Source organism: Lipotes vexillifer, unplaced genomic scaffold, assembly GCF_000442215.2.
Source record: "Lipotes vexillifer unplaced genomic scaffold, Lipotes_vexillifer_v1.1 scaffold459, whole genome shotgun sequence".
Lineage (NCBI taxonomy): Eukaryota > Metazoa > Chordata > Mammalia > Artiodactyla > Lipotidae > Lipotes > Lipotes vexillifer.
Window position 1 is genome coordinate 1,744,997 of NW_006769874.1, and position 17,846 is coordinate 1,762,842.

At 46.8% G+C, this 17,846-nt stretch overlaps 1 protein-coding gene across 1 annotated transcript in view; it reads left to right on the forward strand.

Moving 5' to 3' along the window:
* The window catches only part of AFDN (afadin, adherens junction formation factor), a 94,263-nt gene that overhangs the window by 23,817 nt on the left and 52,600 nt on the right, over positions 1–17,846 (forward strand). Inside the window, 3 exon segments of the mRNA XM_007445918.1 lie at positions 6,784–6,878; positions 8,138–8,400; positions 14,296–14,365. Coding sequence (XP_007445980.1) covers positions 6,784–6,878; positions 8,138–8,400; positions 14,296–14,365 — 428 coding nt within the window.

A 17,846-nucleotide genomic window follows, 5' to 3' on the forward strand; every position in this document is an offset into this window, starting at 1 on the left:
TCATAAGATGTATTTCTTAAAAAAACAAAACCCCTTAATTAAGGTTATAGGATATGTGTATTCATATGTATATGCATTAAAATATGTTTATGCATTAAAAATAAACTTCACATGCACAGAAATGAATACTGAAAAACAAAATTTTAAATAGTGAATATAGAGAATTTAAGAAGTTTAAATGATTTACTCCCTTTTAAATTTTTTTTCCAAAATAACCCTGTAAAATACTTAAACTACTAAAAATGAGAAACTGAAATGTACTCCTCTTAGGACAGACTTCATAGAGGCAGGTGTGTTTGTATTTATCACACTGTTGCTTTATGTATGAACAGTGTCAAAAGAATATCTGTAAATTTAATTACATCTAAGAAGTCCACCTGTAAGAGGAGCGATATTTGCTTAGTTTTAAAATTATAATAGACTAAGTTTGTGTTCATGTTAGCCTTCTAAATATTTCGTTTGTTGAGCTCTCTTAAGCTAAAGCTGTTGTTATAACTTAGCCATCATGTAGAGAAATACATTGACATTCTTAAGGAAATGTTTTATACACACACATCGTATGTAGTGTACGTATTTGTACGCATATTTAATATATGTGTGACACATTTGTTTACCATTCAGCTGAACTGTATCACTTCTTACTTATTTGGTTAAAATGATGGTATGTGACCTTTATTATAAAATGCTGTGAAGAACAGAGTATTGTCCCTCCCACCCAGAACTGCTTTTTAAATAAAGCTCAGTAAGTAATTATAGAAAAAGTTAGCTAAAAACAAACTGGTTATGTAGATAATCTGTGTTTCCTTGGGCGGGAATTACGTTTTTCTCTTTGATTCTTGAGTATTTATTTTTGTTTACAAGATTATAACTAATGATCAGATGTGGTATTTGTGGTCCAGTGGTCTCCATGGCACAGCTGGGTTGTGTTATATTGATACAGGGAAAACGCTGTTGTTTTCACTGATGCTCCATAATTAGTAGTCCGTGGCCGTGTGTTGCAAGTAGTAGTTTTTATGCTTAATGATGTTTGAAGGTTTTTTAAAATTGATTAGCTGTTTATGAGGAAGATGTGAGTGTTGCCTTGTCTCTCAGTTCTCCGGCTGAAAAGTTCATGAAACTTTGGTTTTCGCACAGTGGTTTGCAGACATGATTAGTGGTGAGGGTTTGGTGCTCAGTGGTCCGAGGCAGTGAACGGCGGCTGGAAGACAGCCATCTGTTTTTGAACTTAGAAGTTTTTAGGATCATCTCTGGGCATTGGGTCTGCCATTCAGGATTTTGCATTACGTGCTAGAAGCTAATGATTGTTTTCTCCCAAACTGAAATTTTTGAAAATAGGAGTATTAACCCAGAGAGAGTTGATAAATAGCAACTGACATAGGATAATTTTCAAATGAGTAGTGGAAAGTTGACTTGGGTGGGTAGCAGAGACAGGATGAGAATTCATCCATGTATTTATTTGACAAGTACTTATTGAATGCTTACTATGTGTCAGACACTGTTCTGGACCTTGGAGATAGGAGAACACCAGCAAAACAGATTAAGCCCCTGACTGTGGGAACGTATATTCTAGTGAGAATTGGCGTTTTGACTGCTTACTTCATCCTTACGGCCTCCCGGGTAGTAAAACATAGAGAAATTTTTTGTCGGTGTAAGAAACTGATGGATCCGAGATAAACGCTAGCCGTGTCCTACTTGTCACCAAGTGCTGGCGACAGCGTCTATCAGATGCTTGTTAAAACACGGCTTCCTTCACGGCCCTCTGTTACTTCAGTCAGCGTTTACCGAGCTGCTGCTTTAGGCTGCGCCGTAGGTACATAGGTGACTCAGGTGGCTTCCAGAGAGACTCGTGGTCCGAGTAGCTGGGCCCCCGGGGCCCTGTCAGTCTGATGCGCCCAAGCGCCTGGGCTGCCTGCTGGAGAGCTGCAGCGCTCCGCAGGTGCCTGAAGTTCAGCTCCGCGCCGCACTCGCAGGTGAGCAGGTGAGTCGGGGGAGGCCTGGATGCCGGCCGGGGTCTGTCTCACTCCAGAGCTGTTCTCTTCACCAGGTCACGCTGTCTTCTTAAGGTGTCGTTGCTCACCGAGCCCGGTCAGCACGCGGAGTGAAATGGACTTGGTTTCCCTGTGTTCGTGGATGCTGACTTGTTACGAGCGACTGTTTCCCTGGACACGTTGTCAGCCAAGCACGTGTCCTCGGGGTTGGGCCGAGGCCCTGTAGGTGTCGTCGGAGGCTTTGGAGATGTGGGCGGGTGCTTCCACTGTCTCTTGGAGGGTCGGGGGTAGAGGTCGTTTTTGTCCCTTGCTCTGGGTTGGGCCGTGCTCCGCAGGGAAGGAGCGGGGTGGGTCTCCCTGTGATGGACAGACGGCCGCTCCTCTGGTGCTCGGGGACTCCCTGTCAACTCAGTGTCCCCTCAGCAACGTGCCCACGCCGCGCGGAGCACGGCTGCCGTGTCCTCCAGCCCAGGGCTGGGGCGGGACGTGCCTTTCCCCCTGGACAGTCGCCTCCCTGCAGCTCACCCTCTCCTTCTCTCCCCTGCACGCGTCTGCGTGGCCGCATGGCCTCTGTGCGCCGCTGCCGCCTTCACCCGGGTCCTGCGTGTGTGCGCTCACCCCAGGGAGAAGGGGTCGCTTTGCCTGCTACAGCTGGCGCGCTTCCAAAGGGGATGCTGCGCTTCCCGCTACTGTCTCATCTCGAGCACTAACAACCTCACGGGCAGAACAGCCGTAACTGACCAGATGCTGGATGTGTTGGCTTTTCAATTAATATAAATAACTTTTCTTAAGAGTTTAATGTACTTTCATTTTATCCCTATCTAGTTAATTCTTCCGTATCCAGAATTCATTTCATTTAATAGCAACTTATTTTGCAGAAATGTCCAGTGTCTTTGTTCAGGCTAAGTTTTAAGTGAGAATTTGGACTAAAGGGGGGAGAGAGCAGTTTTCCTGTCCTTCGACCCCGTGCGCCCCCAGGAGGAAGAGGGGGAGACGCAGCGGGAGAGGAGGTGCGGACGGGGTTGTGGGGGAGGACAGAAGGAGAAACGGGGGTGGTGGATGGGGGAGGGAGCGCCGATCGAGGCCACGTGTCCGGTGACCCCAGGAGGCTGAGGAGGAAGAGGCCGCCACCCACTTAGTGCCGCTCGTGTCTGTATCTTTCTCGCGAGGCGCTCGCTGCCATCGTGAGCAGGTTTAGGGTGTCCTTGGCCTCTGCTTGCTCTCCTGCTTGAGATTCATTTCTGGCTGGCAGAGCTGGACCTTCTTACTTGGAACTTGTTTCTCAGATTTTGTGCATTAGAGTCTATCATCTTAAATAGTACCTGGACATACTTCCTTTGTTTTTATATTTCAAGTGTCATTTTTTACATGTCGATGTAACAATCAAAACTTTCTCGTATGTAAAGTTTACTCAGCCTTTCGGCATCTTATATTGGTTTGTTGAATTTTCTCCACACTGATCATACAGGTTTTCATTGGATATTAACCAAACTTGGAGTTTTAGTTCTTTGTTCTTTTAATAAAAAATGGAAACAAGGGATATTTAGTACCTATTTTGATATAATACATAAAGTAGAGTCTAAGACAAGTTTCTGTTGTTATTTTATTCCTGAAAAGGATTCCTTAATGTTTTCACGTGTTGGTTACTTTCACACTGTAAAAGAATGGAGCAAATAGAGAGACAAATACGTTTCCTTTTTTACCTGGTATGTACCAAAAACAGTTTCTTCCCTGTTGTACTGGTTCGGTAAAACGTAAGCGAACATAAGCTCTCTGGGGGCCAGGACGTGAGCTCACTTTCTCACCGCAGACCTCTGGCGTCCACACGGCGCCTGGGACACGGAAGCGCTGGTCAGCACTCCTTACACACGTGAGTCTTCGCAAGCAGGGCGGCCAAGAGATGCCCCAGGCCGTCGTCCACCCAGCTGCCCAGAGGCAGAAGCAGGCCTGGATGTGTAAACATGCTGTGCAGTGACACCAAAAGTGCCCTGAAAAACATTCTCAGGCTTTGCTCAGAGTGATCTATTTTAAGTGCGTCCCAAATGTTGGACGTTTGACTGGATGTTGCATATTCCGCTCGGTAACCCCAAATGGTATTCTAACGCTTGTGCAAACCAGGAGAAGGAAGGACATGAGTATCGGGTGGTGTAATTACATACGCATAAAATAGACTCTGAAGATTTGCCTCTGGGTGGGGAAGGGCTAGGCAGGGGCCAGGTGGGGAAGGGTGCGGTTCACCATGTCCTTTTTGTGCCTTTTGAATTTTGCACCATATGAATGTGTTACGTATTTTTAAGGCAAAAGTATAAAATGTTTCTAAAAAGCATTTAGAGCCTCTGGAAGGAGCACTCGTCTGTGTGGTAGGGTTACTTCGGAAGATTTATCTCCGCCTTCAGAGGCACTCCGGATCTGTCGTAGCTCTCAAGTGAGGAGAAATGTGCTCCGGCGCTTGAGCCAGACATAGAGCATTTGTACAATCCCTGTTGCGGAAGGGGATAAAATTTTAAGATTTTTGTTGTAAGCCACCGTTTTACATGTTTGTTACTGCCTGTGAGATGACTGCTTTTACTGAGGAGGGGCCTTGGATCTACAAGAAGCTGTCAGTTACGTCGTGAACATTATTCGCCTCCGTTTCTGTGTTCTGCCCGAGGTCCCAGAACTCCGTTTTATGTACGACGTGAGTGGCCACCGTTTAGGTTATTCAGGATATACCTGAAAAGGTATCTTTGTTTTCTATTATTACTGTGAAGCAGAAAGAAAGAAGGGATTGGCAAGGTTTATTTCTGATCCGTCTGTCGATAGATTTCTGTCACAGAGAAAGGAGAGACCGAGAAAGTTTGTATCTCTCCCTTTCTTTTTATACTTCTAAATTTGTGGCTGTAAATGTTGATGCAGAAAAGTATATAGTACTCATTTATTAGCTCACAAGGTACCCTTCAGAAGCATTCAAAGTTCAGAAGAAAACGAATGTGGGTTTTTCTTTCACCCCTAAACAGACGTATTTTTCATGCTCTTCTGTTTTTTTAAACATTGTAATTGAAACAGTTGTTCTTGATCACTTGTTTGCTTCTTTTGCTTTCTTTATAATTCATTTGTAGAATTCTGTGCGAGACCGTATCGCATTATTCTGTTTTCCGCATTTTTAGTTAATAATTCTTCACTGTTAATACATTAACGCTTTATTGAGCGCACGCTGTACTGAGCACCAGGTGTACAGAGATTGTTTTAAAGACCTAGCCGCCTGGGAGCTCAGGGGTGGGAGTGGTTAGGAAGCAGGAACCCTCATCAGACATGGTCAGTGGGCTCGAGACGAAATGGTTCACGGTGCTGTGGGTGCCGGAGAGAATGCTACTTGACAAGCACTGTCCTTAGGGCTGCCTGTGGTGTTTAAAGCCAGCAGAATGGTAAGCATCCCTCAGGGATTTGGGCTCAGCAAGTCTAGAAGGGAACTGGGTCCTGTCCAGGGAAAGCCCCGCGTGACTCTGAGGCCCCGTTTGGATCAGTACTCGGAGTTGAAATCAGGTGGTTTAAATGAGGCTTCAGCTGCCACCAAATCTGATGAGGATGTGCTGTGAAGCAACACAGACCCGGAGCCCGGTTTTTAGTGCCTGTGAGACGTGGTGTCTCTCGAATGCTGCTTCAGTCTCGTCTTACCTTCACCCAGATCTCAGAGATCGCTGCAAACCTGTCGTTAGCGTGTTATCTTGTGCACTCTCAAATTAGCAACCGTTCTAACAGCTTGCACACCCATGTTCCTGGTGTCTTTGGTCTGTGAGAGTTGAGACCACACTACCCTAAGATTTTAGCAGTCTGCACTCTGTGTACACTGCAGTGTTTACACTCCTGATCCTGGGGACTAGAGATTTTAACTGCAGCTCGGTGAGCGATTCTGAAGTCGCTGAGGCTCTGGGGCAGCGGGGTCCTGCACAGCATGGGCACAGCGAGGTTGCTGCTGTCACGGCCCTGGGACCGAGTCCTGGCGCGTGGATGCCGAGGCCCGTGTCCCCCTGTGCGATAGCACTGAGATCAGAATGACCCTCGGTGTTAGGTGGGGTGGGTAGGCAGGTGAGGAGGGGAGGAGCCCATCCGGGGGTCAGTGGGCAGGGGCCACGGCTCTTGTGGTCCCCCAAAGCCAGCCCATCAGACAAAGTGATGCGCAGGCAAGGGAAACATCTCAGCAGTTCCCGGAAGTATGAAATGACACAGAAGTAAAAAACCCAGTCTCTCCTTTTGTCCTTCATCCCAGCTCCACTCCGTGGAGGTGAGCACTTTTCACGGCAGTTCTTACTGGAGCTTCATGCCAGGGGTGGCCGTCAGAATCACGTGGGGACACGAGCTGGGGCCTCATCCCTGGGGTCGGTCTGGTCCAGAAGGTCCGGGGTGAGCTGGGAGGTCACACTCCTTCCATCGGTTGCCCTGGCAGTCTGTGAGGAGGTCCGGTCTGGAAGGAGGGTCTCCCTGTCTTCTTTAGAATCAGACACAAGTCCAGGACCATGTGGTGGGGAAACATTTTTTTACGTGATAAAGAAAACGTCGGTATGAATGACGGTGTTAGTACCTTGAATTATATTTTAAACAGAAGCTGATGTGCTTACGTCTTACTTTGAATTTTGTGTATTCAGTTACTTAAGTTGCATGATATAAATTTGGGGAGTTCTTTGAATAGAAATCCTGAGAATTGAGAACAGTAGTGTTGCTTCAGAGGTAACCCGTCGTGTGCGTGTTTGTTTCAAATAACGTGGTGAGCACGTTCGACTTGGCTAGTGAAGCCCTCCCTGTCCTTCTCTCATCGCAGACGGTTCCGACTCCAGAGACAAGCCGAAGCTCTACCGCCTTCAGCTGAGCGTCACTGAGGTTGGGATGGAGAAGTTCGACGACGGCTCCATCCAGGTGCGTGTCCGGCTGCCGCTCTGCCTCTTCGGTGGGTCATAGGGCAGCGTGTGGGCCTGCCACGCTGTGGGTGAGTGGAAGGGAGGGAAAGCCTTTTACTTTAATGTAAGCAGCTTGCTTGCTCTGGGTCGCTTCTCTCTGCTTCATTGTGAACAGAGCAGAGTGTGAGTTTCTGTCCGACTCCGCCCCCAGACCTCCAGGGCTGTTGCTTTTCTCCAAAAGATGGTGATGGTTTTATAGGTTGTTTCGAGATTACAGGATTAAGGGGGATAACGCACGTGGAAGTGCGTGTCACTGGGTCGCACACACGCAGCAGGAGGCGTTCAGCGAAGCATAGTTACAGTGTTAACTGAGCCACAGGTGCCCGGGCTGGAGTAGCGCAGAGCTTAGCATGTCTGTGCGTTGGGAAGGGCAGGGCTGCTCGCTTCCTGGGGCTTGAGCCTGGGCAGATGTCCCTTTCTCTGTATTCTCACTTCGCAGTTGTGGCATGAGGGGCCCGATTACTAATGTCATTTTCAGTTCTAACCCCATCCTCAGCACAGCAGTAAAACAGGTGAACAGGGATTTGTAGCCCTGATGATCTGTGTAGATTTACCCATTAATTGTCTAATATTCAAGATGACCACATGTTTTGTTTATTTTTTAATAAATTTGTTTTTTATTTATTTATTTTTGGCTGCGTTGGGTCTTCTTTGCTGCGTGCGGGCTTTTCTCTAGTTGTGGTGAGCGGGGGCTACCCTTGTTGTGGTGCGCGGGCTTCTCAGTGCAGTAGCTTCTCTCGTTGCGGAGCACGGGCTCTAGGCGCGTGGGCTTCAGTAGTTGTGGCATGCGGGCTCAGTAGCTGTGGCACATGGGCTCAGTAGTTGTGACTCGTGGGCTCTAGAACGCGGGCTCAGTAGTTGTGGCTCTCGGGCTTAGCTGCTCCGTGACATGTGGGATCTTCCCGGACCAGGGCTCGAACCCATGACCCCTGTACCGGCAGGTGGATTCTTAACCACCGAGCCACCAGGGAAGCCCCCATATGCTTTTTAATGCAGAGTTATAGTACCCCTTAAATCAAGCTGCTGGATGGTGAAAATATTCAGTTATTTTGACAGTGTTTAATTCATAAATTAAGGGAAAATTCCCTGAAAGCACCAAAAATCCAGAGTTTATTAGATTATATTTATCATAAAGGAGGGACTTACAGTCTCAAAATTCAGTTTTTAAATCCTCTGTACTTGATGATGGAAGTTCCTTTGATTTTCCTTTCTTTTTAGTTGTTTGGTTCAGGAATTGAGCCCCATCACTGTGACCTCACAAACATGGATGGAGTGGTCACGGTCACGCCTAGAAGCATGGATGCCGAGACCTACGTGGACGGGCAGCGCATCTCGGAGACGACGATGCTGCACAGCGGGATGAAGGTGCAGTTTGGGGCGTCCCATGTGTTTAAGTTCGTGGACCCCAGCCAGGACCACGCTCTGCCCAAGAGATCGGTGGATGGAGGCCTGATGGCGAAGGGTCCCAGACAGAGGCCTGGGTAAGGAGCATCCATCACCTTTAAGAATTCCAGAGTGTTGTGATCATGCTGAAAATGAAATGAATTAGCCATAGATTATGTGTTTTATTGTCTTTTATTTTAATTTTTAAAGTTACAGTTTGTGGTTCAGGTTCTTGTTGATTTGGGTTGGTTTCAGAGAAGCAGAAGAAGAAAGAAAGGTCTTGACTTCGTCTTGAAATTGGAAGTTGTGGCTGGTTTTGTGTGTGTGGGGGGGCTGGTTTTTAAATTATTTAAAAATTTTGTTTTTTAGCTGATACTTTTTAAAAAAATAAATTTATTTATTTATTTTTGGCTGCGTTGGATCTTCGTTGCTGCTCACGGGCTTTCTCTAGTTGCCGCGAGCAGGGGCTACTCTTCGTTGCGGTGTGTGGTCTTCTCACTGCGGTAGCTTCTCTTGTTAAGGAGCATGGGCTCCAGGTGTGTGGGCTTCAGTAGTTATGGCGCGCGGGCTCAGTAGTTGTGGCTCGCAGGCTCTAGAGCGCAGGCTCATGAGTTGTGGCGCGTGGGCTTAGCTGCTCCGCGGCATGTGGCATCTTCCCGGACCAGGGGAGGGCTCGCAATCGTGTCCCCTGCATCAGCAGGCGGATTCTTAACCACTGTACCACCAGGGAAGCCCTAGCTGATACTTTAAAACAACACTTTATTTGAATTACGGTGTTCTGTGTAATGAGCCTTACGTCACCGAGGTGTTTTTGTTGAGGTGTGCCCTCTCTGTTACTCGTAGTGAAACACGTTGTTCTTTGTTAAGGAATGCAAGGTATTTGGCTCCACCTAGTGCCTGTCTGAGGACTTGCAACGTGGGCCCGGTGCTGGAAAAGGAAACTCCTTACCGTCTGGGAAAACTTCTCAGAGCGGGAGGGAGTAACACTTCCTTTTTGATAATGACATTTTTTTCATGAATATACTGCCCGGTGACTTTATTACCCGTCTTACAGGTTGATAGTGTGTGGATCTTGGGAAGACAGGGGCAGTAGCTTCTCCCCCGCCCTGCTGAGAGCACAGACGTAGCACCCCGGGGGGCGGCCCTCCTCGTTCCTGAGCCTTGGTTTCCTGCGTGACCGGTCTCTGGTTAACCGCGCAGAGCTTCCACCTGGGGCCACATGGGGATCGTTCCCGTTCCCTCGTGCTGGCCCTTCGCTAGCTCACTGTCAGCACTAGGAGTTGTATCGTGATGGCTGCCGCCAGGCTGTTGAGGACGTCCTGGTCTCTCTCCTCACGCTGTCCACATTGGATCCCGGCGGTGGAGAAGGGTGAAGGGCAGTCGCGGTTGGTGCAGATAAGACGTGACACGGCTCCCGGGTGGTCGCTCTGTGGTTCGCACACGTTCGCGGCAGCATGGTGGATGTAGGGACTGCCATGCAGGTGTGGGGGTCTGACGCCCCAGCCTCTCGCCTTCCAGTGCCAGGGTTCAGCAAGCGACCGAGCCCTTAGTCCCAGAGAGAACCGGCGTGGGTCTCAACTTCACAGGAAGGTCCCTGTCTCCAGCTTTAAACTGGGCGCAGCGATAAACCCGTCCTTCCTACCGTGTCCGGCAGGACCAGGTGTTTCAAATTCCTTTCTTCAGGCTGTATTTGTTTATCAGCCGCGTCTCCCTGTTTCCTCTCTCTTGTCATGACCTTCCCACTGGCTCTTCTCTTCAACAGATGGTCTTTGCTCAAAGGGTTTCCATGTTAGTTAGCAGCTTTCCTTCGCGCCGTTTCTTCCTTTCAGCACCAGACACCTGGACAGGGTAAAGCCCGCCTGCTTAACAGCCTCACGCTTATTCCTCGGAAGTTTCTCCAGAGAACTTACCATGTGAGCAGTTCTTCTGGTGTGTTGTGTATCGTCTATCAACAGTGCCTACGATTACCGCCTCTTATTTGCAACTGGGCTTTACTTCTAGGTTTTATATCATATTTATTTTGATGGTGTTAGTTGGTAGTGTTACTGTCATAAATACAGTTCTACAAACTGTCTCTGTCCCACTCTTGCAGTCGGCGCTTCAGTTTTGTGGGCGATGTTTTCCTGTGTGAGAACATCCGTCTGCTACTGCTTTTTGCCTTAATGGTTGCTGCTCTGGAGGCCTGCGGTTGTTGATTCTTGTCTTGTCTCTGGCTGAAAGCAGAGATCGTGTAAGGACATGGAGAACATCTCATTGAGGGGTAGTGCTGCTGTGGCATTTTATTTTTATTACATCTTTTTCCTGCAAAACTAGTCCTAACTGCTTAGTGGTTGAATATACCAGTACTTACATGTACATCCATAGAGTAGAACGGACTTTCCTTTTTTATAAAAATTAATACTGTTCGCACGTTAAACTATTAACGCAGATTTCTAGGTAGATAACTCATGTATTCCTTTTTTTCACACCTGTATGTATATTTCTTAAATGAGCTTTAATTGGCATATTAGTTCAGGTGTGTGACGTAGTAATTCAGTATCTGTATGTATTGTGAAATGATCACAGTAAGTCTAGTTACGTCCATCGCCACACGTAGTTATGCAGAGCTTTTTCCTGTGATGAGAACTTTAGGATGTACTCTTAGCAGCTTTCAGTTATGCAGCACAGTCTTATGAACTGTAGTCACTGTGCTGTGCATTACATCCCCAGGACTTAATTATTTTAAAACTGGAAGCCTGTACCTTTTGACCCATTTTGGCATTCCCCCCACCACGCGGACACCCCTGCCGCTGGTATCCACCAATGTTTGTATCTGTGAGCTTGGCTTTTTTGTTGTTACTGTTTTTTTATATACAGTTTTCAAAGGTCACTTCCCGTTTACAGTTATTACAAAATATTGGCTCTGCTCCCCACGTCGTACAACGTATTCTTGAGCCCGTGGTACACCCGGCGGTTTACGCCTCCCGTCCCACAGCCCCTGTACTGCCCTTCTCCCGACCCCCGTCATAACCACTGGTTGGTTCTCTGTGTCTGTGAGTCTGCTTCTTGTTTCTTATATTCACTAGTTGTTGTATTTTTCAGGTGGTATCTGTAGTATTTGTCTTTCTCTGTCTGACTGGACTTAGCATAACGCCCTCCAAGTGCATCCATGTTGCTGCAGATGGCAAAATTTCATTCCTTTTACGGCTGTCTTGTTGTTCTAAGTTCCACATATAAGTGAGATCATATGGTAATTGTCTTTCTCTGTCTGACTTATTCCAATGAGCACAGTTTCTTCAAGGTCCATCCATGTTGTCACAAATGGCAAGGTTTCCTTCATTTTTACAGTTGAATAATATTCCTGTGAGTGTGTATACACAGATACAGGTGTGCGTGGGATTGCTGGGTCATACGGTAGCTCTAGTGTTCATTGTTGAGGAACCTCCATTACCGGTCTCCATAGTGGCTGCACCGATTTCCATTCCCACCAGCAGTGCTCGAGTGTTCCCTTTTCTCCACACCCTCACCAACACATACCTCTTGTCCTTTTGATGATGGCCATTCTGGTAGGTGTGAGGTGATGCCTCCTTGCGGTTTTGACTTGCGTTTCCCTGGTGATTAGTGATGTCGAGCATCTTGTCATGTACTTGTTGGTGATCTGTATGTCTTTAGAAAATGTTTATTCAGATCCTCTGCCCGTTTGTTAATTGTTTTTTGTTTTGGGAGGAGATGTTGTTACTGAGTTGTATGAAGTCTTTATATATTTTGGATATTAACCCCTTATCAGATACATGGTTTGCAAATATTTTCTCCCCTTGCACACATTGCTGCTTCATTTTGTCGGTGGTTTCCTTTGCTGTGCAGAAGCTTTTAGTTTGCTGCAGTCCCACTTGTTTATTTTGCTTTTGTTACCTTTTTTGTCAGATCCAAAAACTCATCACCAAGACTAGTGTCAAGGAGCTTTACTGCCTGTATTTCTTCTGGGAGTTTATGGTTTCAGATCTTACTCAAGCCTTTGATCCATTTTGAGTTAATCTTTGTGTTTGGTGTAAGATAGTGATCCATTCTCATTCTTTTGCACGTGGCTGTCCAGTGTTCCCAACACTTTTTATTGAAGAGACTGTCCTATATGTTCTCTGTCATTGTATATTCTTGGCTCCTTCGTCATAGATTAATTGACCATATATGTGTGGGTTTATTTCTGGGCTCTCTATCCTGTTCCATTGATCTGTGTGTCTGTTTTTATGCTGATATCATTCTGTTCTGATTACTGTAGCTTTGTACAATAATAGTTTGAAATCAGGGAGTGATTTGTTCTTTGTTCTTTTTCTTTGTTCTGTCTCAAGGTTGCTTTCACTACTTGGGATCTTTTGTGGTTCCATACAAATTTTAGAATTGTTCTATTTTTGTGAAAAATGCCGTTGGAATTTTCACCGGGATTCCACTGAATGTACAGATTGCCTTGGGTGGTATGGACATTTTAACAATATTAATTCTTCCAGTCCATGAGCACAGAATAACAAATATCTTCCATTTATTTGTATCTTCTTTGTATTATTTGTATCTTTCTTTGATCAGTGTCTTGGAGTTTTCAGTGTACTGGTCTTTCACCTCCTTGGTTAAATTTATTTTTAGGTGTTTTATTCTTTTTGATGCGGCTGTAAATGGGATTGTTTTCTTAATGTCTCTGAGATTTTATTACTTGTGTGTAGAAACACAACATATTTTTGTTATTGGTTTTGAACCCTGCAAGCTTACTGGATTGGCTTATTCTAACACATTCTTTTTAGTGGAGTCTTTAGGGTTTTCTGTATGTAACATCTTGTCATCTGCAAATAGTGACAGTTTCCCTTATTTTCTGATGTAGGTGGTTCTTATTTCTTTTTCTTGCCTAATTGCTCTGGCTTTGTTGAATAAAATTGGTGAGAGTGGGCATCCTTGTCTTGTCCCTGATATTAGAGGAAAATGCTTTCAGTTCTTCACTGTTGAGTGTGGTGTTGGCTTAGGTTTGTCGTACATGGCCTTTATGATGATGAGGGATGTTTCTTCTGTACCCACTTTGTGGAGAGTTTTTATCACAAATGGCTGTTGAATTTTGTCAGATCTTGTTCTGCATATGTGGAGATGATCGTGTGGTTTTTTTATCCTTTTTGTTAGTGGGGTGTGCCACGTTGATGGATTTGTGGCTGTTGAACCATCTGTGTGCATCCCTGGAATAAATCACTCTTGATCATGGTGTATGAGCCTCTTAACAGGTGTTTTAGGGCTCTTTTTCCCCTTTGGTTGGGCGCCTCTCATGAACTGGAATAAATGGATTGCATTCACCCTTCATTTGTGCCGAAGAGCTGTAGCTTGCCTCAGATTATTGACTCTTTAAAATGAGATTTTGTTTATATTCTTAACTAATTTTTCATAATGATAAGTTTAACAGTTTTGGTCTTTTTGAGATATTCTTAAAAACTGTGTAGAATTACTCTGGATCTAATTATTGACATTATCAAAAATTTCTCCATTTCTATATTTGTAGCCTAATGGTGGTATCCGTGAGCTTTTAAAAAACCATCAGCTTGGCTTTCAGGCAGGAGTCAGCTGGGCCTGTGCCCTCTCTTCACGCCCATTCCACCCCCACCCCCACCCCGGCCTTCCCTGAGTCCACACGTGGGCTCCTGGCACCTCAGGCGTCTGCGCTGTGTTTACGTGCCATTTTCAGCCTAGAGAGACTCACTGATGGAACAGCTTTCTCTTTTTTTCTTTATGCTTCCTTTCAATTTTTTGTTATTAGTTTTCAAAAATCTGATCTCGAGAGTATTCAGTATACGTTGGTAGGAAAAGTTCATAAAGTTACAATAGTTTTTTAATTCATTAACTTCATATTCTGGCAGTAAAGTGATTTCTTGAAGATCTTTGAACATTGAGATATTTAGCTAACTGTTCCTTTTGTATTATAAAGAAGAGACTACCTCTTATCATTGGAGAGTTATTAATTCTACGTATTTCTTTTTCTATCTCAACAGAATTGTTCAGGAGACAACTTTTGATTTGGGAGGAGATGTTCATAGTGGGACAGCATTACCAGCGAGCAAGGTGGGTGATTGTCTCTTACCTGACAGGACTGTGTTTGTTTTGCATGACAGGACGTCCTCGATGAATTACTGGTGACATTCTCCTAAAAGCCTTGTACAAACAGACTTCAATAGTGGCCTGCGTGTGGGTGTCCTAACCACTTGTGTTTCTCGTGGTGATACGTGAGCAGCAGACTGTCTTTTCCCCTAAGGCCGGGAGGCTGTGCTTTCTCTCCCAAGCAGTGTGTCCTAGGCCTGTCCTCTGTGTGGCCGGCCTTTCTTGGTCAGGCCACCCCCGCAGATAGCAGACTCCTGCCCTTCTTACCTCAGCTTGGGTCCCGGCTCCCACCTGCCACTTCACGCCCGTGGGCGCTGTGCTCTCTCCCTTGCACAGTTGGTTTACTTCTGTCCTCATTCTGGTTACCGACTGCTGGGTAACACCCCACACCCAGACTCAGTGGACTGAAACAGCAGTTGTTTTGTTTCTTCGTAGCTGTGCAGAGCGGTTTGGACTCAGTCTGCTTGCTGACCTTGCTGCTGGCTCCCTGTGTGGGACGGTTGGTGGCTGGGACCCCTCGCCCATCTCTCTCCATGGGGGCGGCGGACGTCTTAGTGCCTCACGAGAAGCGCCGAGCTCCCAGGCCTTGAGCCTTCCACCGCGTTCACGGGCCCGGCTCGGGGGCAGGAGCTGCTCGCGTGGGGCTCATCTTCGGGCACCGGGACAGGTTTTTAAAACCCTTCCTTCCTGTCCTCTCCAGCTACTGCCCGTTTCCTACTCGTGTTCTCAGCACCGTTTCTGGCAGGGATCATCGGGGGTGGCCGTGTCCACGGCCTGCACTCCATCTCCTTTCCCGCTCCCGTTTGACCCCTGCCCGTTCGTAGGGCCGCCCCTGTCCCGGGCACTGACGCCCCCAGTTCCAGGTCCCATGTGGTCTGTCTCGGCGGTGCCAGCACTACCCAGCGGGTGCACGCCCTCCGCCCCAGGGCCTCTCTCGCCCCGTCTCAGGGCGCCTTCCTCCTCAGTCTGATTGGTGGGTCCCCCACCCCACCGCCTGATTCTGAAATTGGGGGCCCAAGGCTTCAGACCTCGGGCCCCCCTCTTCTGTTGGTACCTGTTCCCCAGCTGACCTTAGACAGTTGGATGCCCTCTGTGTGTGCACCACTCCCGTCTTGGGCGCCAGCCCCCCAGACTCTGCAGCACCCGTCACATTCAACGCAGCTGAGACAAACGGAGACTTTCTTTCTCACGCACCTTCTCTCCCTCACCCTTCCCCACCTCGGGGCCCGACGTCCCGTCCTCCAGCGTCCTCGGCATCGCTCGACAGAAACCCGTCGCGGGCCGCCCTGGTCCCCCTCGTCCCCTCACCTGGTCACCCCTTCACCTGGTCATCGTCAGGTCCTGCCGGCGCGGCCCCTGCCCTCTGACCCTCCTTTGTCTGTCGTCCCCGAGAGAGTCTGGCTCAGGCTGCAGCCGTCCTGTGGCGGAGGGACCGCAGAGCTTCTTAGACGGCAGCCCCTCCTCTGCTCTTCCCTGGCCCGTCATTCTCCCGGCAGCTGAACCGAGGTATTAAAGACGTGAATTAGACCTTGCTACTGCCCTGCTTCCGAAGCCTCCAGGTGGTTTCTTGTCCCGCTGTCACACGGTCGTCGCTCTGTGTCACATAGCTCCTGGGGCCCGGCCCCCTTCCCTCTCAGCTCAGCATGTGCCACCACTGCTTCTGTTCCCGGGATGCCCACCCCCGTCCCACCCGAAGGCCGGGTGGGCCCGCTTCTCGTGGAACGCTCTCTCCGCTGGTTGTTCCCCGGCGAGCCCCTTCTTACCCCGGACTTCATCTGAAGTCTCCTCTGTGAAGGAGTCTTCCTTGAGCGCCCTGGCACTAGTACACACCGTACGTGCAAGTCTTTGTGCAGCCCTTGATACCGTACGCTACTTGTTTGTCGATTGACTGTGGAGTGTGAGCTCTGTGAGGGTAGTAGGGCCTGTGGGCTCACTGCTGCACTTTTGCTGCTTAGAAAACTGCCTGGTAGTACATAAAAGTCTCAGTAAAGATCTACTAAGCAATTTAATGAATAAGTACTCTCAGAACCTAATATAATAACCATCTTTATAAAAAATTTTGCTTCTTATAAAAATGCATAGTCAATATAGAAAACTTGGCTAAATTGAGAAAACATGTAAAAAAAACCAAAAACAGTTCATCCACAGTTCATGGTTGGCTTTTGGTAAAATTTTGGTAGATCCTTTTCTGAACTCTTTTATGCATGTTTGTTCATGTGTGTATTTTAACACAATTAAATCCTTCTCTACACAGATATACACCTTTCTTTCCTGCTTCCTTCAGATGTTTTGTGAGCATTTGTTCTAAAAATCATTTGAAAACAGCTAAAGTGGTTTTGTAACATGTTAGTTTATAAACATGTCAATTTATTTGTTCATTGCCTTACCATTGTTCATTTATAATAATTTTTTGTAGTCTAAATGTCTCCATCCACTGACCAAGCAATTTTATTTCTGTAGCCATACCTTAACAAAGTAATTAATTACTGTGTGTGAATATATGTGTGTGTGTGTGTGTGTGTGTGTGTGTATTTATATATATACACACACAAGCACAGCTATCCTGACACTTTATACTGATGAACATTTTAAACAACCTAATAAAAATTGGTTTAATGAACCTTGACGAATAGACAACAAAACGTTAATACAGCCATTACAATTCTGTAACATAAAAATAATATTACGAGATGTCTACAGCATAAGAAAAAGTATCTTTTACAGAGTGTAGGCTGTGTAATGTCATTTATGGGAAATGTAAACAATGGAAAGATGCATCCTGCACAGTGTTAATTCTGGTTGGTAAGGCCAGGGTGATTTTTATTTACTTATCTGTGCTCAGTTTCTACAGTAAGGGATGTAGCAAGAAGTCTTACATAAATTTTTTGCTGCAGTGGATTTTTTACCTAAATGTATTGATTCTGTTCTGATTGTTTTCTGAATGTCAGTAACTCATCCCTCTGTCAGCCACAGGCTGGCTAGGAGTGGGCACTGCTTGGAGGGACTTACATATACTGTGTTGAGTTGCTTTATAGGTGTCTTTTCCCTGTGTTGATTAAGGGCAAGAAGTAAGCCAGTGTCTGTACTGAGTTCTTCACTAAGTTTTGAGCTGTGATGAGTGAATTTTTACATCCTTCCTTAAAACTCACAAGTAAACAAAGAACCGCCTCTTCACATTGTGCACATACCCTGTCCACTGTGTCCTGACCCAAGAGAACTCTGTGGAGTCAGGTCGCTGCTATTACTGTACTTTCTGCAGGGCCCTGGTGTGTGTGCCCCATGCCTGCATGCCTGTGTTTTAGAGCCAGACAGGGAAAGTGGCCGTGTGTGCTGTTATTCTCTCAGTGACTGTGGTCTTGGGCACACTGCTGTGGACGTGGCATCCTCGGCACTGCTGGGCCCCTCCTGGCCTCTGCTGTCCCTCTGCTCCCGCCCCCCCCCCCCC